Source organism: Aspergillus neoniger, assembly GCF_003184625.1.
Source record: "Aspergillus neoniger CBS 115656 unplaced genomic scaffold BO87scaffold_24, whole genome shotgun sequence".
Taxonomy (NCBI): Eukaryota; Fungi; Ascomycota; class Eurotiomycetes; order Eurotiales; family Aspergillaceae; genus Aspergillus; species Aspergillus neoniger.
Window position 1 is genome coordinate 443,030 of NW_020291152.1, and position 17,807 is coordinate 460,836.

A 17,807-nucleotide genomic window follows, 5' to 3' on the forward strand; every position below is an offset into this window, starting at 1 on the left:
ATTGTAGTGTGGCTTCTGAAGAGTGTGATATTCAACAGTATTATCAACAGTACGTTGTGACACTTGGTAACCACCCTCCAGCTTCTGCCCTCGATGAACGCATCTCCCTCACATGAATATAGGCCATTGCACATTCTGTAGATGGACAGTGAAGTCGTGAACTGACTAGCCCTTGTGCTTGAACCACCACACCAACTGAGGGCACAACATGGTGCACTGTGAGCACCCTGGCGGGTCTGCTGGAACAGTTTTCTTCCTTCTGACTCGCTGGGACAACCCTGAGCCATGACTGGCCCAGTGAGAGTCCATTCACTTCTTCTGTTATGATCTTAAAGCAACACGTGGCCCAGCACTTCCCCCCCAAAACATCTCCCTCTGACGCTAACGCTTCTTGGTTAGTCGCTTCTTATACCCTCAGTTATCATAGTAACTAGGCTATCACGAGAGCTCGTTTGAAGATTTCGATCGGTATTAGTGTCGCTTGTTAAACATTCTCTGTCTCGAATCTTGAGATCTGGTTGAAGCAGACTGGTTGACAAGATGCCGGCCATCGACAACGCTGAGGTGGAGAGACGTATTGCTGACGCCCTGCAAGAGGCCAAAGACGCTAGGCTGCGTCTGCCTGAAGGTCTGATGCCTCCCATACATCTCGTATCATTCTGCTCACATACCACCAGCCCAGAACGATGCCGCAAACCTGGAGGCCACCAGCAAGCTGAAACTAACCAAGTTCGACAAGCAAGTTGCTACCGTGCTTGACGTTGTTAGACCCCTTGAGTGGACCATTGAGAACGGCCAACCCGTCGAAAGACGTATCAGAGACAGAGAGGCTGTCACCGCGGCTTTACTCTACCGTCGAGGAGAGGAGGTTGAGCGATGTGACAGGTGCCAGACCCTCGGCCCCCTTGCTAAATGCATCATTTCGCCTAGCCTTGGTGGCCGAGCCCTGCACAGGGCGGCCTGTGCAAACTGCATATTTTACCATCAGGGCACGTATTGCCCCCACAGATTGAAGTTCGAGAAGTCAAAGGGTGAGATGTGGACCGAGAGTGATACACAGTAAGTCCTCCGACACCAATGTGGGATTTTGGCTAAGAGCGGATGTTCCAGGCTTGTTCTTCCGAACGGTGGCTTGCGACAGACCCTGGCGCAAACTGGCGAAGACGGATTCGATTTTTTGCGCGTAAATGATGAAGATTCAACCTCAAAGGCCCAGGAATTGGGCGACTCAAGTGCTCCCAATAACTCATCTGCAGCACATCAATCGGATGAATCTGCGCCCGCTGGCATGACCCCGTCATCTGAAGAGCAGGATAACCTGCCAACGGGCGCCAACAGCAACAGCAACAACTGGTCAAGTTGCGTGGCAGACGACATGCTCACCATGCCACTGTCGTCTGCCACGCAACTTGACCAGTTGTTGCTGTTGCCATACCCCCCCGCCGACACCTTGGCAGGGGGGCCAAGCTATCAGTTTCTCTCCTCGCAAGATATGCCAGAAGATGACAGCCATATCTTGCCACAGTCGTCCGCCACGCAGATTGAAGAGGAGCTCTGCCCATACCCTCCCGCCGGGGATTGCTTTTTGGCTCAGGTACCCGAGCAGGTTGAGTACAGCATCGAACACGAGCCCCAGAAGAACAAGCAGGAATAAGCTTGTTCTTCTGAGGCTCGTGTTCGGTTGCTGTTTTGAGTTTCTTTCATTTCATTTTTGTTTTCTGTTTTGTTTTCTTTCTTCTTTGCCTTTCTTTTATCTGACTCGAATGTTAGCATGTCCTTATGTCCTTGAAGATGCAGAGTGTTTCCTTTTATACCTGAATTTGATGGAAGACAGAGCCACCACTGAGTTTGTATGGGATGGCAAGTGATGGGGCGAGATGGAGAGAAGAATCTCAGCTGGAGAGGATAAGAAGAGACATCGAAGTGTGAAGTGAAGAGGAATGAGTGTTGCGAACAGTGAAGAGGCAGACGCGCTTTTTAAGACTACAGCCGAAGAGCTGCGGGCACGGGCCACAACCACGTGATGATTTGTGAACACACACGGCAGCGACTCACTCACTCACTTTCTCCTGCCACGCCGTTCTGTTCTCCCGGAGCTGTGCTCCTGCTGATTGCTTTCGCCCCTGTTGAAGCTCTTTTCACTACTTGAGTTCGAAGAACCTGCTTTCGGCAAGTCTTACTCCCGCGTGTGACCTTCCTCTTGTATGTATTCCTTCTCTTTTATGGCCCTCACGACCCCAGTGTTCTGGCTTAAGATCCCGCCACAACCCGGGGCCCCCAAGGCATACACCAGTCGTGACGCTATATCCACGCACACATTGGATCCCGGTTCCCGTCCCTGTCTTAAGAAGGTGCTTCCACGCACTCGCTGGGGCCCCCCATTTCCACATGGACACGATGACCTCCTATTCTTGATCTTTTTCCTGCTCGCGCTATCCTCTGTCCCAATAAGAGTCATGGATCTCTGTCTGATGACGCTGATGTGTCCTGCCAGACCCTCTCTTCCCCACCATCTGTCACCATGGCGGATCCTACCGATCTGAACCTGGATGCACCCAGTGACTTACAAGATATTCCGGACATGTCCATGCAACTACTTCCCCCGCCTGAGGGGACATATCCTGATAAGTGAGTTTGGCCCCGTTCACTCCCTCTCCTCCTTTTCCACCCTCTCTGTGTCCCTTGCCACACGTCGGGTAGCGGATCGGTCCGCTGTGGCTCCATAGTGGATCTGATAACTCACATCGTGGTGATCTTCCTTAAAGGGCGACGCTTCTTGCAGCAGTGCAGGCACACGGAAAAGCTCATGGATACAACGTCGTAGTCAAGTCGTCCAGCACTCCCACGGAAAAGAAACCGGGGCGGACTGCCAAGGTCTGGTTGCGATGCGATCGCGGGGGCCACTATCGCCCGCGCAACGGGCTCACTGAGGAAACTAGGAAGCGGCGGCGCACATCCCGGTTGATGGATTGCCCGTTCATGCTAGTTGCAGCTGGAACTCCTGGGATTTGGACGCTGACTGTTCTGAATGCCACACACAATCATGGCCCGATTGTCGAAAAGCCTCGGCAGGTCCCTCATCATAAGGTCCGGAAGGGCCAGATCGCAGCGGTACCCTACGATTGGCCGCACGATGCGACGCTGACCCCTTATACGACGGCGTTAGTAATTATTGACATGCAAAAGGACTGTGCGTATGATTCCATGTGGTCGTGTGGGTCCTGGCTGAGCTTTTTACTAATGGGATGCCAACGCAGTCTGTTTGCCGGGTGGATACATGAGCCTTCAGGGCTACGACATATCGGCTAATCAGGCACTAATTCCTAAATTACAACATCTGCTGAATGCATTCCGTTCATCCGGTTTTCCCATATACCACACTCGGGAAGGTAGGAGAAAGTCTCGACATTCCCTCTCTTTTCCTATCGATTACTGACGTCGTCCAGGACATCGGCCCGATTTGTCGACGCTGTCTAGTAGAGAGGCCTACCGTTCACAAAACAATGCTTCTGGCATGGGGATTGGATCTCCCGGACCCCTAGGCCGTCTGCTGATACGTGGCGAGGTGGGTCACGACACCGTTGACGAATTGTACCCAGTTCACGGGGAACCGGTAATCGACAAACCAGGCCGGAGTGCGTTTGCACACACCGATTTCGAACTCATCCTTCGCAATCGCGGTATTAAGAACCTGGTGTTAGTGGGTGTAACGATCGATGTGTGCGTTGCGACGACTATGCGCGAGGCCAACGACCGAGGCTTTGACTGCGTGGTGCTTGAAGACGGAACTGCAGCCAGCGAACCGTCCCTTCATGTGAGTGCCATCGAGTCAATTAAGATGGAGGGAGGCATCTTCGGGGCAGTAGCCAAACTAGAGGACGTGATGCACGCAGTGGAGAACTTCAAAGCCGTGACTGTGAAGAAGCTGGCACCGCAGATGACGGTATGATGGGTGGCGTGGGGATGGTCCAACTTTTGCCTTTTTCTCTTTTACCTCTTTGCTACTCCCCGCCCACAGAGGCCTTCTGACTTTATCGGAATCAACATTGGGGTATCATTCAGCGCTATCAAAATCGGAGGAACGATCTGCCACTGGGATAGAGGAGTCATCATCAGGACGGACAAGGACAAGAAATAGTAACGAAGCTATGAATACGATTTATGGACATGCATACATTGAATATGAATCTGGTATCTTCCAAACACCATGTACAGAGAGTAGTAACCACTAAACGCCTCAACCCAACCAAAACCAACCCACAGCCGCATCAAATCAAACCACAAATAAATCAACCCTATAACCACTTCCTCCCCGCAGCCGTAACCCTCCCCCTAAACACAGGACTCTTAATCTCCATCCCCTGCCTATAAAACGGACTCATCACGGTCTTCACATAATTCTCATAAACCTCAGTCATAAACTGCCGCACCGCCTCCTCCGTCTGCGGCGACGTCGGATTATTAGCTATCGAGCTCGCCGACGCGCGCGACGACCCGCCCGCAGACCCCAACAACAACGACCCGGACATCGACCCGCCCATCGAACCACTCCCACCGGCCCCCTGACCGCTATTCGAAGCTAATTGCGGCGGCTGATGCAGAAGAAGGAACCTTGCCCCGGTGGGGGTCAAGAACGCGGAGATGTATGCTGATGCGGGGGGGTAGGTGTCGATGTGTTTGAGGTACCTGCCAGACATCAATCATTATTAGCATGCGCTTTCAATTTCCACATATAGTGACCATATATGAAGAAAGGGACATACATATTCCCATTCATCCACTGCGCCTCCTCAACAATATCCAAACTCGAATGGATAATAAACTGGTTCATGTACTGCGCTGTATCCGGGAATCGGAACCGGGCGATCCCGTCGCCCCCGGACTTGGATGTACCGAAGGCGATGTTGAATAAGGGGACATCCGTCGGGGAGAGGATCGTGAAGTAGTAGGACATTTTGATTGATTGCCTTTGTGGCTTTCCGGGGTTGTGCTGTGTTGTTGCGGGCCACTAACTACGTATTTACTTGTGTCTTTCGGGGAATCGGAGATGGGGGCAGCAGGCCAGGGGAGTACAAGTAATGTGTCACGTGTGATAAGATAAGAAAATCAATTTCGGGAGGGTTAAGGGTAGGTAGTAGGGGTCCACGTGACGTGCATCATGGGTTCCTACTAGCTTCATCTTTCATCTCCTTCCTCATCTTCACGGAAGATATATATCAATTCGGCTAGGAAAACAACGGGATAATATGCCTCCCCCAAAGCTAGGCTTCGGCCTCAACCCCCCCTCCAAACCCACCTCTCGACCTAACCCCCCCGCGCCGAAACGCAAGAAACCTATCTTCGGCGATGACTCCGACGACGATGAACCCCAATCTACTACCAGTGTCAAGAAAGGCCCTAGAAGCGGCAGTGGCGGCGACAGCGGCGCAATTGAAATCACGACAATAGGCGGCCTCGACGATCTCACTCCTACCAACAACGAAGAAGAGGAAGCTCGCCCCGCGAAACGCAAGCTCCTCGCTCCCGGCGCATCATCATCATCCGGCGCACCCAAACCGCCGAACATGAAACCGCTCAACAAGAGCTCTATATTCGCGGACGCCTCCGACGGAGAAGGAGAAGCAACAAACACCCCCACCTACGGCCTCAACACCTCCAACAGCAGCAAACCCAAACCCAAATCCAAAGACCTCGACACCACAAAACACTACACGAACTTATCCGCCCTCCACAGCAGCCGAAAACACGCGGCCGAAGCCTCCGAACTCGACCCGACAATCTACTGCTACGACGCGGTGTACGACAGTCTACACGCGAAACCCAACAAGGACAAAAACGCCTCGGACGTTAGCGAGAGCGGCTCGACAGTGCCGAAATACATGACGTCGTTGCTGCGCAGCGCGGAGATCCGCAAACGGGATCAAATGCGAGCGCGGGATCGTCTGCTCGCGAAGGAGCGCGAAGCCGAGGGCGACGAGTTCGCGGACAAGGAGAAGTTCGTGACGGCGGCGTATAAGGCGCAGCAGGAGGAGTTGCGACGGGTGCAGGCGGAGGAAGAGGCGCGGGAGAAAGAGGAGGAGGAGAGACGGAAGAAGAATGGGGGGTCTGGGATGGTGGACTTTTATCGGGATATGTTGTCGCGTGGGGAGGAGAGGCATGAGGCTGTTGTGAAGGCCGCGGAGGAGGCGGCGAAGAAGGTGAAGGAGGGTGGTGGTGTGGGTGAGGAGGAGAAGGAGGAAGGGGAGAAGGAGAAGAAGGAGAAGAGTGAGGCGCAGATGGCGGAGGAGTTGAATGCGAAGGGGGCGCATATTGCGGTCAATGATGAGGGTCAGGTGGTGGATAAGAGGCAGTTGTTGTCGGCGGGGTTGAATGTCGCGCCGAAGCCGAAGCAGACGCAGAAGGAGAAGGATGCGGCGGCTGCGGCGGCGTCGAGGGCTGCGGTGCAGGCTTCGAGGTTTGGGGCGCAGAAGCAGGCCGAACGGGGTGGACAGCGTGCGCGCCAGACGGAGATGATTGCGTCGCAGTTGGAGGAGCGGGCGAGACAGGAGGAGGAGGCCGAGGCGGCGCGGCAGAAGGAGATTGCGGAGCGGAGTCGCAGTCGCAAGACGGAGGGGGATGTCATGAGTGCGAAGGAGAGGTATTTGGCCAGAAAGAGGGAGCGCGAGGCTGCTGCGAAGAAGGCGTGATTGTCTACTTTGTGAGTGGTAGATTGCATATAGTTGGCGTTGGGTATGGATCCTGTATAGTGTATGATATAATGAATGATTGGCGGTTATACTGGAATGGTATGATTCTTCGGGTACTTAAATGGTAGTGGCAATATCTCCCTCTGTATTACGGGGCGAACCAGCAAGTGGACTCGTAGTGAGACAGTATATATGGTCTTTCGTTACTCGTTTCCTAATCATAAACCTAACGCCAGGAATGCTATCTCTTGACTAAGTGTTCTAGTATAAGAATGCGCTGCATCTTGAAATACTTTTACCACCAACGCCGTTTAGTATGACTATGCGGTCAGGGCGAAACTGAGCCCCATCAGAACCATTCCTCCGATAGCGAACCCAGTGCACATTCCCCGATTGTGAGTTAGGGTAAGGCCTTCGCTGAACAGCTGCAGAGCAACCGAGATCATGACGCCCGCCGTCGCGGCAAACATACCGCCGTAGACACCCCAGGACGGGCCAGCGGCGTCGTCGCCATTAGCACGCCGAGCACCCCAGATCCAGAGAGCTGCCAGCGCAGCGCCTGCAGGTTGGCTGATGCCACCTAGCAAGCTTGACCAGAACATGGCCCAGCCGCGCGAATGCAGCGCGAGATACAGTGGTAAGGCCATGGCGAACCCTTCGCTGATGTTGTGGATGAAAAGAGCCAAGAAAACCGTGAGACCTAAAGTCGGGCTCGCATGGTTCGTGGCATAGGTGATAAACCCCTCCGGCAACTTGTGCAAGGCAATTGCTATAGATGTCTGCAGACCGATGGAGAGAAAGGCGTTCTGTGGCACATGGTGATGGTGTTGGGGATTGGGTGGCGGCTTAGTCCCGTCTTCAGGCGCCACATCCTGGTCGTCAAGAAGACCGGTCCGGGAAGAAGAGGAACTCGCCTCTTGACGTCGAATTTGCGAGGATGGCAGGTTTGCCTCCAGATCATCTAGTCGTGCCGAGTCCACTTGCACGGATATGCTGTGGGGGTGCGGCAGCGGCGGGCGCACGGTGCCGTCATCCAGGACAGAGATTTCCGGTCCCTCGAGGGTCTTGGTGCATTCGTGCCCGCACGCCTGCGAGAAGCCAAAACAGGGACCATTCTCATCGCAATGAGATTTGACTCCGCCAACCAGACGACTAATGCGTCGTGTCAAGCGGATATGCAGGGATTCCCTTCGCACAAGTGCGCCGGGGTCTTCACCAGCTGCGGGGACGGTCACAGTGGCCGGGGAAGACTTGTGAGTCAAAAGAGGAGTTCGCTCATTCAGATGGTTAGGGCCGTGGGAGTGTAAATGACCGTCTGGCTTGCCCCCGTGTTCATGATCAGAGGTGGGGTGTGGCTCATGGGTATGAGCACAATCGACGACATGTGACGGTATGTAGCGATGCAATAGTGCCGATGCCAAACGGATGATGACCGCGCCCGCCAGAAAGAGACCGATAAGCACGTATGCAGCAAGCGAGGGGGACAAGCCAGCTCGAGTCAGGTACCGATGAGAAGTAGGCAGCATGCTATAGAGAGAAGTGTAAAGCTAGCGCGGTCAGCATGGTACCAAAGTTAGGGTCAACTGGTCAGAGAGATATACCATGACGCCCGCGCTCAGACACAATGACGCAGATAAGAAGCCATTGTTATGGACGATCTGGAAGCTTTTGCGGCGAGACAATCGCCGTAAAACAAGATCCACACAAATGACGGCCGATCCCAAGACACAGGCTGGATTATGTTAGCTAGCGAAACTTAAGTACTATACAGAAGAAAGACTTACCCACGCCTGATACGGCGCTCATGACCCAGCCTCGTAGGTCATTGCTGGCAGCCATGATGAATAGAAGGCGAGAATGCCAGCAATTAATACCAGCAATTAATGCCAGCAAAAAGATACTGACGGGGAAGAAAGAACGAGACTTTTCAAAGGGGAAAGGAAAGAGAGTTTGGGGGAGCCTTGGATTTCATGATATCATGTCACGCGGCGGGCGATTAGATAACCTGGGGACCTTGCGGGCAACAACGCTGCTTTGATCCAAACAGCGGCTTTGTTCCTCTTGAACTTCTTTCTTTTTCTCCCCTTGCCTGCAGCCAACGAATCGCCCTTTCACTGCGTCTCTGCAGCGCCGTTGGGGAGGCTCATCGAGGAGCCACTCGGGCGAGGTTTAAACTACCAAGTCTTAAAGAAGATGATAATACGCTGCTCGGAGCCCCGTCCCCCTCCCGAGCCCCTTGTACAACTCATCGCGCCTTCAACGCCCCTGTCCGCTAGCCGCCCTACCACCAGACTCCAAGGTCCCCAGGCTAATTTTTCATCGGGCCATGAGCTGCAGCAACGAAATCGGTCATGGCGAGTCACGTAGCAGTACGTCTAAACTTACGATATATTGCCAGGGCAAGGGCCAGGCAACAGCCCTGAATGGCTCGGAGTCCGTGCTAAGCGTATAGTAGTATGTACGTCCTCGCTGGAAGTGAGCCCATGCATGCAACGCGCAACATGGTTGGCGGTATGGGAGCTGCAGTTCTTCTGCTAGAGCGGAAGGCGTAAAGTAGACTTTACCTTACGGTCCTGCTCACGAAAGTTGTAACGTGGTGTAGACTGCCAGCTATCGAGGACTAGACTTCTACTAGACGTCTGATTTACCTCGGAGGCTGAGTTCCATTATTCGAAACTGCTAGCAAATTGCCGCGGAAGGCATCTCTCGTGCAAGCGAATTATCTTTTCTGGAGACACACGTCCGCTTTGCAGTAAAAATGCATGATCCAAAAGCCGGGGTGCTGTTCACGTTATATGCCACAGACGTACCTAATCATGCGTTCTAGCGAAAGAAACGTAGTATCCAGAGATTGTGGCACACTTGGACCTTGATCAGACACGCTTGGCCTTAAACCAGTCTGACGGTAACCTTAGTTGAATGCTTCATCCCCAAGGAGAAGCGCACACTCGCAAAAGCTAGATGACATGGCTGCGAGGGCAGGTTTTTCAGCGTTGCCGGACGCATTAGCGTGGGACTATGGGGCGTAAGAGGATCTGAGGGCCGCATGAATGGTCGGCGCGAGTTAGCCTAAGATTTTAGTTGATCGTCAGTCACCAGTAGCACTCCAGATTCCAGTCATGACAGCCGTACCTCAGGATGGCACATCCTTCCCAGTGGTCAATGCCTCTGAGTAGCTTTGAGAGCCAAGACTCTAGGAAGCATTTATAGTTCTTCTTCTTGGTACATGTCAGACCCCAAATCTTGAATCGGAACCCCAAGTACCATTTATTTGACTCTAAATGACGGAGTCTGTTGAAGCAGAAGAGTGTCATTCTTGCCTGTGGCTAGTCATCTGTGTATGACCCGTCAAACGTGGTGAGATAGTTGTTGACAAGAGAAGAATATCCATGCTCGCTATCTTTCGAATGGCCGATTGTGTATGACTGACGCAGTGGCTCTCTAGTCCATGGCTCTCCTGCAGACTGATCTCCCCTGCACAATTATCAGATAAGCCTGTACCTGCTGCCACTGTCCGGAGAATATAGAAGTGGTACAAATGCAACCGCATGAGATATCAAACACCTGTTGACAAATCATGAAGTAATTGTCGGAGAAAAGTCAGTAGCCAGGAGAGAAGAAGAAAGCTACTAAGACGAGCCAAGTTGATATAACAACGTGGATTATGCCCCGAGCAGTGCAATCACGCAAGCCGCAGTGTCCAGAGACATTGTCGCACCGGCCAAACCAGCCATGAATAAAGTGCAACGTGAAAGGCACCCAAAGTCTATCCCTCGGCGTCGAGTGACGTACAAGGGGGCTCCGTCACATGATGGCAGGCAACCAGCACTAGAAAAGCACCAGTTAGATTTGATCAAAGACACTTCCCCTCTCAACTTGGGCTACACATGCATCAGAATCAATTACTCGGAATCGTCACTTTGCTAGCAAGAAAGTCTCCTCATCTCCAATATAAAAGCACCCTCAATCGCCGCCCCCAGACCGACTCGAGGATTGTTTCCATCTCCATCCTCTTCTCCCTCTATCATCTTTATTCCTAAGTAGGTACGCTCCAAAGCACAACATCAAGCAATAATGTCTCCCATTCAATCTCTTGGTAAACTCCTGGTTCTGATTCTTGTCTCTTCAAGCTCCGCCATGTCTCTCACTCGCTACACCGCACCCATCCCCCAGGGCGCAAAGGTGGTCGAGACGCGTGAGCAACTCAACCAAGTAGTCCGGGAAAATCCCGAGACTGTCCTGTATGATCAGGATGGTGGCTACATGTTGAAAGATGAGAGCGGAACCGTGATTGCCATAGCTGCAGATTCTTTGTGTCCCGAGTTGGACCAGGCCTTGGCTGAAGTCGAGGCCCTGCAAGCAGAGACGAAGCTGGCTGGCAATGCCGGAGACCAAGGTGATACCAATACCAACAAGAGAGACCTTAATGATGTTCAGGACACTAATCGTCCACTTCGTTGTTCTCACCCTAGATGCTTCAATTCCGCCATCTGCCTGACCTATACTGATTGTCACGTCTGTTTGCGACAGCACCACTGTATCTGAGGTGGTTGATACACGGTGGGGTTTGGAGGGGTGGGAGGAGCTTGAGATAAGGAGGATTTGCGAAGAATGGGATTGAAGGATGTGTTATAGTGGACTATTTGGATGAAGGAGGGGCGATGTATGAATGCATATGCAGACTGGGGCAGAGATCGTTGTCAATGGCTTGCTTCTTAGCAGTGACCTGCTCGATAATTTGATGCACTTTGATCTTCTTGCAATATGCGCGTAGCGTTATAGTGATGTAAGAACATAGAAGGGATTGCCAGATTGTTAATGCATAGCCAAGCGAAGATCATTACTACACCTGAGAGACGCAAGTCAACCTCAGCATGTCTTCTACATTAGCTACAAGAACAACTATGCGCACCGCATATACATGAAGACAACCTTAAAGCCTGCTGAATACAAGCGACGGAAAATGAACATGATCGTGCCTACAGCCCAGTCACAGATAGTTCGCCCATCATAAATCCTATACAATATCCTATAATAGCACTATGTACACGAAAGACGCATCAACAAGTAAAGAAAATGAGTCGGACTGCTCTCAGCAAGACATCTTAGATTTCACATTCGTTCTTCCTATTTCCGTCCTCAGCAAGATGAATTCCAAAACATCGTCTCAGCCATGGGCATCTCAAGGAATATTCATATGCAAAAGCTCCTCCCAAAGCTTGTTGAAGTCGTCCCAGGTCATGTTCGAGGCTTCCTCGGGGGTAGTCCTTGCATAGACGATGTGCGCGTAGTTTTTCCCTTCCGAATGTCGCATTGAGAGTCGCGAAAGCAGAATGCAAGTAGCCTGAAGAGGCGAGATAAACGTTGGATCCAGCTCGTTGCATGATGAAACTATTCTTGCCAACAACTCAACGTCATCCTTGTATAAACCATGGGGAGCGCTTTGGCTAAAGTCCATCAGACCCCTGTACCGTATCACCAAATTTTTAGCAATGGGAGTCGAGGCGATTTTGAGGCATGTCTTTAATAGGACGTCGGCATATTCCGTGGCCTGCGGCGTAAAGCGAGGATCGAAGATATATCCCTTTGGTATGTTGTGAAGTATGTAGATTTTGACGCAATCTGATAGATATTTCCAGTTCTCCCAGGTGGAGGAATCGTCCTTAGGAGGATGAGGGAGTTCAAGATTGACAAGGTCTTGTAAATGCCATTTCTTGAGCTTTCCCCGGACTTGAACGTACCACTGATGCACACTGTCCATGGTCAGGTCAAAGTCGATTTTATCTGCTAGTATTTCGTCTTCTGACGTGCTGATTTTCCGGACGATTTCCACATTGATGCGGCGTGCCTGTGTATATTCCATGATTATGGGATGAAGAAGGATGGTGCAAAGCGGAGACTGTGAGAGAAAAGAGTAAACGGATGATAGATGCCATATTCTGGGAATGAAAGTTGATTAGAATACATAGCCTCAACTAGTAGAACGGGTTGATTCAATGCTCACTACTAGGCTGCTCGGGAATTGCCTGTTTAGAGTTGGGATGCTTCTAGATCGACTGCAGGGAATTTCCTGTCCTTCACTGAGCCTTGGCCAGTAACCTTATAGCTGCAGGGAATGCTATGTGGAGTTCGGGGCGTTTCATCATGGTCAGTAGGTCATCTGCACACGGTGATCATCCGACCAGCGTGGCATCGAAGCTGGCATAGCATATAAAGAAGTCTCGAAGCAGCTGTTAGGGAATTTCCGGTCATTCCCTTTGCATATCTTAGCCCACACACAGTCGCCAGTGGCAGTTGCACTCCTCCAGACAAGTGAAGACCAAATTTACCAGTGACACGGTGTTTGTAGATTACCCTTTTGGGACCATTCAGGCTATACTTCCCGATCATCTGATTGCCGCCCGCTGATTGGTCTCCGCTTCAGCATCAATTTTACTCTCTTCGGCAATCCACTTTTTTCTCCGTCCCGATTCTATCCATCTCTTCCATCCTTATCCTTCCTCTCCTCTCCTCCTCCCCTTGGACATCCTCCCTCCCTCCATCGCCGCCAACCATGTCCAAGGCCACCTTCGCGGCCATCGCCGCCGCCAGTGCCGCCACGGGCGCCGGTCTGACGGCTCTCTTCTACTCTCCTCGACCCCAACCACAACAGCAGCAGCAACCACTCCCCCAACAACAACTCCCTCCACACCCTCCGACCACCACCACCTCCAAACTCCCCGCCCCTCAACCCGCCGCTCCCTCTCTCGCCCCCAAACCCACCCCAACCAGCGGCTCCCCCGTCGACCCAGCCGGCATCTATCAATATGGCTTCCCCGGTCCGGTAGCCGACACTCTCCTCTCGGCGCCCCTAGCCGGCGCCTACGACCGTCGCACACGCAACCCATCCTGGGTGGCCGAACACATCACCCCGCAGTCCCTGGCGCAAAAGAACGCCGACCGCAAGGGCAGCACATTCTTCGAAGACACCACGATCCCGCCGCTATTCCGCGCTAAACTGTCCGACTACTTCCGCTCCGGCTACGATCGCGGCCACCAGGTGCCCGCCGCGGACGCCAAATGGTCGCAGGACGCCATGGACGCGACGTTCGCGCTGTCGAACATGTGTCCGCAGGTCGGCGAGGGATTCAACCGCGACTACTGGGCCCACTTTGAGGAGTTCTGCCGGGACTTGACGAAGAAGTACCCCTCCGTGCGCGTGGTTACTGGTCCTCTTTACCTGCCTCACCGCGACCAGGATGGAAAGTGGCGTGTCTCGTATGAGGTTATTGGAAACCCGCCGAATGTTGCTGTCCCGACCCACTTCTACAAGGTCGTGTATGCGGAGGAGGGTCCCGCTACGGCGGGTAAGGTTGCGCTGGGTGCGTTTGTGCTCCCTAATGCTAGGATCTCGAATGATAAGCGCTTGACGGAGTTTGAGGTGCCGCTTGAGGCTGTGGAGCGGGCTAGTGGTCTGGAATTTGCGGCCAAGTTGGATGCTGGACGCAGGAAGAGACTTTGCCAGGAGGTTAAGTGTGATGTTGTCGTGAGGGAGTTTAACAATGCCAGCAAGAAGAAATAGATCTGGTTTGGTGGTGTAGATTGAGATATGGAGGGTTTGTGGATAGTGAGTTGGAAGGGAAGGGGTTTCCTTCATTTGTATTGTAGACTTATCATTATTCCCTTTGCATGGCCTGGGATATCATTAGGTCGATTTCGGCTCTGTATAGATTGACATTGCATCTATATATGTATACATATTGATTGCACATGATGTGTTTTACCCGGGTCGTATAGATATAGATATAGATATAGCCATAGCGCTGTCTAGGCAGCCTGTTGATAACCCAACTTCTGCGCCCCAACGCGGCTTTCATACACACACACACACACAGAACCCATCAACCACTCACCAACTCCACGCCAAACCAGACTCGCAAGCAGACCATATCAACATTGAAACGCAACCCCCGACTTAGTCGCAACATTCCCGCCTCTCCCCGCAAACCCTGTCCCTTCGGAGCTCACCTCCACCAAACCAGGCTTGATCCCCTCCTTGTCCTTCTTTTTCTTCTTCCCTGACGACGCAGAATCCTTGTTACTGTCATTTGACGGCGTAACATCCGTCTCGCAGACGTAGCATAGAATTCGCCCATGCAGGGCAGCGGTCTGCTCCTGTTCTTCTTTCGAGGCGTGCGGGTCCGGCGCATCGTGCGGAGTCATGAATTTGTTGACGCATGGTTGGCAGATGACATGGCCGCAGGGTTTCGTTACTGGATGTAGTAGAACTAGGTTAGTATTCACGTTGAGGAAATATGCAGTGGGTAAGGTGTTAATCATACGCATTGCTTTGAGCCCGTTCGTCAGTGTTTTCTTGCAGCTTGGGCAGACACGGGCCGGGGAGCCATCGGAGGTCTTCTCTTCGGTGAAGTGCACCTCGACTAAGGATTTGAGGGAGTAGCTGTGGCGGTTAGAGTCAGTAGAAGCAGGGCATATAGGTGTTAGTTTAATGGTTTTGTTGGCCGCGATTTCGTTCGGATCGGTGGTGGGTGTGAGAGAGGGGACCCAGAAGGATGGTAGGGCTGATTTGTTTGCTTCCTGGGGATGGTCAGTGAGGTTCTTACCAAGGAGGGTGGACAATAGTAGTAGACCTTTTCTTTCTTCAACTCATTCTTTAACCGTTCCTGCTCCTCGCGCGCAATTCTAGCCATCTCTTTATCATCCAACTCGAACACCTTCTTCCGCTTCCCGTCCACTTCTACCTCTCGCGCCTTGAAAGCAGCCAATGCCTCTGAGGTATCTGCTTTGCGTTTCTTAGAGCTCTCGTCGTTTTGTGATTGGCTTGACCCGTTGTTCTTCTTCGCTGCTGCATCTAACCCCATGCTCACTAGTTCGAAATCACGGAGTTCCCGTGTTCGCGCTTCATCTAATGCCCGCTCCTCCTCCTCTGCAAGACGCTTTTTGGCTTCATCGCGTTCCTTTTCGAGACGCTTGATCTCCTGTCGCTGGGCGAGAAGGTCGCTGATGGCGCATTCGCGACAGAAGAGATCTCCGTTGGTGGCGCAGGCGACGACGGGTTCCCGCGCCGGGTGTAGGCAGAGTCGACACGAGCCGAATGGGAGGAAAGAGTCGCGGCCGATGACGCCGCGTTTGGTGCCCCAGCTTGATTTGAGGAGATCGCGCTCGTAGGATGTAAAGTGTGGAAGAGAGGTGTTGCGCTTAGAGTGCGCCATGGTGGTGATTCTCTGCGGGGGAGGTGGATTGGTTGATGTGAGGTTATGGATGGAGCATCGGCGAGGGAGAAGATATTGCGGAGTGGGGATCGGAGGTCGGAGGGTCGGTGCGGAGTAAGTTATGTGGGTAGATGAGGGGATGAAGCTTCCGGTAACACCAATTCAAATATTCAGGGAGTTAGGTATGTGACAGGTCAAGCCAATGGCTAAAATAAAGCAAAACAAGATGGTCAAGAGGGAAGTTCAGTTGAAGGAAAGTTGAAGCTGGAGAAATCGCGGCCGACGCGATTATGTCATGCCGTCACATGCTAACTAACTATCCATCCCACAGTTCCATCTCTTCCTCTTCCATTGCTTGTCCAACTCGTTTCACAGGAGAGATACAACATAGAATTGAGACACCGGTTAAATCTAACAGAGGAGGGTGATTATGTATTGTTAGCAGTCATGATAATCAAGAACAATCCAAGCGAAACATGTCGGAAGGAGAGAGCAGTGTCACAGTTCTGAATCCTCTCATTTGATGGGTTTCTGACAGCCACAGCAGAGATAACATTCACGCTTTCTCGCCCTTCCGTGGCTTTCTTTCCCTCTGAGATGCCCTTTGGTATGGGCATTATGGTAGGTTCGCCGCTATGATAGCGAGCACGTCAGTACTCATTATGCTTCGGGTCAATTCTGAGACGAGACACTCACCAGCATTCTGTCCCTCATATACTCTCCCACCAGGCCTGTCTCATTGAGGATGCTCCAACACACATCAAAAAAGTCCTTCTCTGGGTCGGTGCAGTCGGGGTTGCGGTTAGCTGGCCCTTTCCGTGGTTTCTCTGGCTTCTTGGGCCGTCTTTTTCTCGGAGCACTCTTTGCCTTAGCCAGAGCCGGGCCGACCTCGATATCTTTGAACCCTGCACTTGCTGCCTTTTGAAACACCGCTTCTGCCTCCTCAAACCCTATTTCCATAGCCTCTAGGACCTCATCCCACCAGCTGCCAGCCATATCTTCTAGTGTCAAAGGTTTCGTGGTTTCAACGATGCAGGCAGGCTCAGTGGCCCCAGTATCCTGCGCGTCTGGGCCGGCCACAGAAGCAGCTGGGGGTTTGGAACTGGTAGATTCTGAGTTGGTCATGTTGGAGGTTGACGCGTTTTCCCATACAGGTTGATCACATTCACTGCAGGTGTCAGGTCCCCACGGACCTTCTTTGTTCTCTATTGTGGTCTTGGTTGCACCCATTTGCCCGTACTGTGTCGTAATCATGTCAAGCTCGTATGTTTCTTCAGTGTCTTCCTGTTGGTCCTCGGTATATCCGTGGTCACTAAAGTGAACCTCTTCTTCAGGATAGTCAAACATGCTCATAGGAAGGAAGACGCCGCCGTCATCGATATCCACCTGGCTTCCAGGATCGTTGCTGAAGAGTTTCTCACTTCCCTCCTCATAATAGTCACCATATTCGGCCTCATACTCGTCATCTCGCTCAACCGTTTCTATCCAGGATTCGGAATCTCGTATGGGGCTATCGCTATAATCAACGGTTTCCCACGAGTTCGTCCCGTCATCAGAGACTTCAGGTCCAACAGCATACTCAGTCGAGTCATCCATGGCTTCCCCGTAGCCGGTCATTCCAGCTTCACGATCGTCTGCAGTATGTCCCTCGAACTCTTCACCTTCATCATCAAGCGCAGCATCAAACATCGGAGGATCCGAAAGTATTACAACCGGGGGTTCTAGAATAAACTCAAAAGCTGCGCAAATCAGTTGACGACCTTCTCCTCATATCTCCAGTATTCCAGAAAAACCATTTGACTCGCCAAAACACTCACCTAACCGCTTCCTCACCCTAGATGGCGGACATTCCCACCCTCTCCGCACCGAATCAACGTACTCATCCACAGCCAGACAAGTTCCCCGGACT

The 17,807-nt window shown here is 52.3% G+C and overlaps 11 protein-coding genes across 11 annotated transcripts; 6 read left to right on the forward strand and 5 right to left on the reverse strand.

The window, feature by feature from the left end:
* Positions 1–540: 540 nt before the first annotated feature.
* On the forward strand, positions 541–1,654 carry BO87DRAFT_427814 (DUF3716 domain-containing protein; the record flags this gene model as incomplete). The annotated part of the gene is made up of 3 exons (XM_025627426.1): positions 541–628; positions 678–1,059; positions 1,111–1,654. 3 exons carry the CDS (start codon positions 541–543, stop codon positions 1,652–1,654), a joined length of 1,014 nt encoding a protein of 337 aa, XP_025477907.1.
* Positions 1,655–2,084: 430 nt separating this feature from the next.
* BO87DRAFT_378304 (cysteine hydrolase family protein) lies at positions 2,085–4,164 on the forward strand. Its single transcript, XM_025623767.1, has 5 exons — positions 2,085–2,202; positions 2,495–2,628; positions 2,766–3,190; positions 3,258–3,389; positions 3,447–4,164. The coding sequence occupies exons 2-5, from the start codon at positions 2,522–2,524 to the stop codon at positions 3,947–3,949; spliced, it is 1,167 nt and encodes a 388-aa protein (XP_025477908.1). The 5' UTR covers positions 2,085–2,202; positions 2,495–2,521; the 3' UTR covers positions 3,950–4,164.
* On the reverse strand, positions 4,071–5,017 carry BO87DRAFT_338735 (TRAPP subunit TRS20). Its single transcript, XM_025620600.1, has 2 exons — positions 4,764–5,017; positions 4,071–4,686 (listed from the first exon to the last, which is right to left on the reverse strand). The coding sequence occupies exons 1-2, from the start codon at positions 4,952–4,954 to the stop codon at positions 4,296–4,298; spliced, it is 582 nt and encodes a 193-aa protein (XP_025477909.1). The 5' UTR covers positions 4,955–5,017; the 3' UTR covers positions 4,071–4,295.
* A 169-nt stretch (positions 5,018–5,186) lies between these two features.
* On the forward strand, positions 5,187–6,797 carry BO87DRAFT_378308 (splicing regulator NSRP1-like domain-containing protein). The gene has a single exon (XM_025623768.1). The coding sequence runs from the start codon at positions 5,247–5,249 to the stop codon at positions 6,684–6,686; it is 1,440 nt and encodes a 479-aa protein (XP_025477910.1). The 5' UTR covers positions 5,187–5,246; the 3' UTR covers positions 6,687–6,797.
* A 72-nt stretch (positions 6,798–6,869) lies between these two features.
* Positions 6,870–8,897, reverse strand: BO87DRAFT_338740 (Zn(2+) transporter ZRT3). Its single transcript, XM_025620601.1, has 3 exons — positions 8,471–8,897; positions 8,288–8,418; positions 6,870–8,233 (listed from the first exon to the last, which is right to left on the reverse strand). Exons 1-3 carry the CDS (start codon positions 8,523–8,525, stop codon positions 7,007–7,009), a joined length of 1,413 nt encoding a protein of 470 aa, XP_025477911.1. The 5' UTR covers positions 8,526–8,897; the 3' UTR covers positions 6,870–7,006.
* BO87DRAFT_378310 (uncharacterized protein) lies at positions 8,790–9,177 on the forward strand. Its single transcript, XM_025623769.1, has one exon. The coding sequence runs from the start codon at positions 8,880–8,882 to the stop codon at positions 9,051–9,053; it is 174 nt and encodes a 57-aa protein (XP_025477912.1). The 5' UTR covers positions 8,790–8,879; the 3' UTR covers positions 9,054–9,177.
* A 1,421-nt stretch (positions 9,178–10,598) lies between these two features.
* On the forward strand, positions 10,599–11,272 carry BO87DRAFT_378311 (uncharacterized protein). The gene has a single exon (XM_025623770.1). The coding sequence runs from the start codon at positions 10,761–10,763 to the stop codon at positions 11,229–11,231; it is 471 nt and encodes a 156-aa protein (XP_025477913.1). The 5' UTR covers positions 10,599–10,760; the 3' UTR covers positions 11,232–11,272.
* Positions 11,273–11,723: 451 nt separating this feature from the next.
* BO87DRAFT_417464 (uncharacterized protein) lies at positions 11,724–12,734 on the reverse strand. The gene is made up of 2 exons (XM_025626813.1): positions 12,691–12,734; positions 11,724–12,625 (listed from the first exon to the last, which is right to left on the reverse strand). The coding sequence occupies exon 2, from the start codon at positions 12,547–12,549 to the stop codon at positions 11,869–11,871; it is 681 nt and encodes a 226-aa protein (XP_025477914.1). The 5' UTR covers positions 12,550–12,625; positions 12,691–12,734; the 3' UTR covers positions 11,724–11,868.
* Positions 12,735–12,949: 215 nt separating this feature from the next.
* BO87DRAFT_378313 (DNA/RNA non-specific endonuclease) lies at positions 12,950–14,439 on the forward strand. Its single transcript, XM_025623771.1, has one exon. The coding sequence runs from the start codon at positions 13,240–13,242 to the stop codon at positions 14,245–14,247; it is 1,008 nt and encodes a 335-aa protein (XP_025477915.1). The 5' UTR covers positions 12,950–13,239; the 3' UTR covers positions 14,248–14,439.
* Positions 14,439–16,131, reverse strand: BO87DRAFT_363043 (putative RING finger domain protein). The gene is made up of 3 exons (XM_025621660.1): positions 15,317–16,131; positions 15,008–15,263; positions 14,439–14,938 (listed from the first exon to the last, which is right to left on the reverse strand). The coding sequence occupies exons 1-3, from the start codon at positions 15,896–15,898 to the stop codon at positions 14,616–14,618; spliced, it is 1,161 nt and encodes a 386-aa protein (XP_025477916.1). The 5' UTR covers positions 15,899–16,131; the 3' UTR covers positions 14,439–14,615.
* A 130-nt stretch (positions 16,132–16,261) lies between these two features.
* On the reverse strand, positions 16,262–17,655 carry BO87DRAFT_378315 (uncharacterized protein). The gene has a single exon (XM_025623772.1). It carries the CDS (start codon positions 17,585–17,587, stop codon positions 16,571–16,573), a length of 1,017 nt encoding a protein of 338 aa, XP_025477917.1. The 5' UTR covers positions 17,588–17,655; the 3' UTR covers positions 16,262–16,570.
* Positions 17,656–17,807: the final 152 nt, after the last annotated feature.

Bases quoted from the DNA above. Each gene is read 5' to 3' on its own strand.
- BO87DRAFT_417464 (XM_025626813.1), bottom strand. From the start codon at position 12,549: ATGGAATATACACAGGCACGCCGCATCAATGTGGAAATCGTCCGGAAA.
- BO87DRAFT_363043 (XM_025621660.1), bottom strand. From the start codon at position 15,898: ATGGCGCACTCTAAGCGCAACACCTCTCTTCCACACTTTACATCCTAC. The intron at 15,264-15,316 runs GTCTACTACTAT...GACCATCCCCAG, and splicing joins ATGAGTTGAAGAAAGAAAAG to GAAGCAAACAAATCAGCCCT. The intron at 14,939-15,007 runs GTATGATTAACA...TACTACATCCAG, and splicing joins GAACGGGCTCAAAGCAATGC to TAACGAAACCCTGCGGCCAT.
- BO87DRAFT_338740 (XM_025620601.1), bottom strand. From the start codon at position 8,525: ATGGCTGCCAGCAATGACCTACGAGGCTGGGTCATGAGCGCCGTATCA. The intron at 8,419-8,470 runs GTAAGTCTTTCT...AACATAATCCAG, and splicing joins GAGCGCCGTATCAGGCGTGG to CCTGTGTCTTGGGATCGGCC. The intron at 8,234-8,287 runs GTATATCTCTCT...TGACCGCGCTAG, and splicing joins GTCTGAGCGCGGGCGTCATG to CTTTACACTTCTCTCTATAG.
- BO87DRAFT_378313 (XM_025623771.1), top strand. From the start codon at position 13,240: ATGTCCAAGGCCACCTTCGCGGCCATCGCCGCCGCCAGTGCCGCCACG.
- BO87DRAFT_378310 (XM_025623769.1), top strand. From the start codon at position 8,880: ATGATAATACGCTGCTCGGAGCCCCGTCCCCCTCCCGAGCCCCTTGTA.
- BO87DRAFT_378308 (XM_025623768.1), top strand. From the start codon at position 5,247: ATGCCTCCCCCAAAGCTAGGCTTCGGCCTCAACCCCCCCTCCAAACCC.
- BO87DRAFT_378304 (XM_025623767.1), top strand. From the start codon at position 2,522: ATGGCGGATCCTACCGATCTGAACCTGGATGCACCCAGTGACTTACAA. The intron at 3,191-3,257 runs GTGCGTATGATT...ATGCCAACGCAG, and splicing joins TATTGACATGCAAAAGGACT to TCTGTTTGCCGGGTGGATAC. The intron at 3,390-3,446 runs GTAGGAGAAAGT...GACGTCGTCCAG, and splicing joins CATATACCACACTCGGGAAG to GACATCGGCCCGATTTGTCG.
- BO87DRAFT_338735 (XM_025620600.1), bottom strand. From the start codon at position 4,954: ATGTCCTACTACTTCACGATCCTCTCCCCGACGGATGTCCCCTTATTC. The intron at 4,687-4,763 runs GTATGTCCCTTT...GATGTCTGGCAG, and splicing joins CAGTGGATGAATGGGAATAT to GTACCTCAAACACATCGACA.
- BO87DRAFT_378315 (XM_025623772.1), bottom strand. From the start codon at position 17,587: ATGTTTGATGCTGCGCTTGATGATGAAGGTGAAGAGTTCGAGGGACAT.
- BO87DRAFT_378311 (XM_025623770.1), top strand. From the start codon at position 10,761: ATGTCTCCCATTCAATCTCTTGGTAAACTCCTGGTTCTGATTCTTGTC.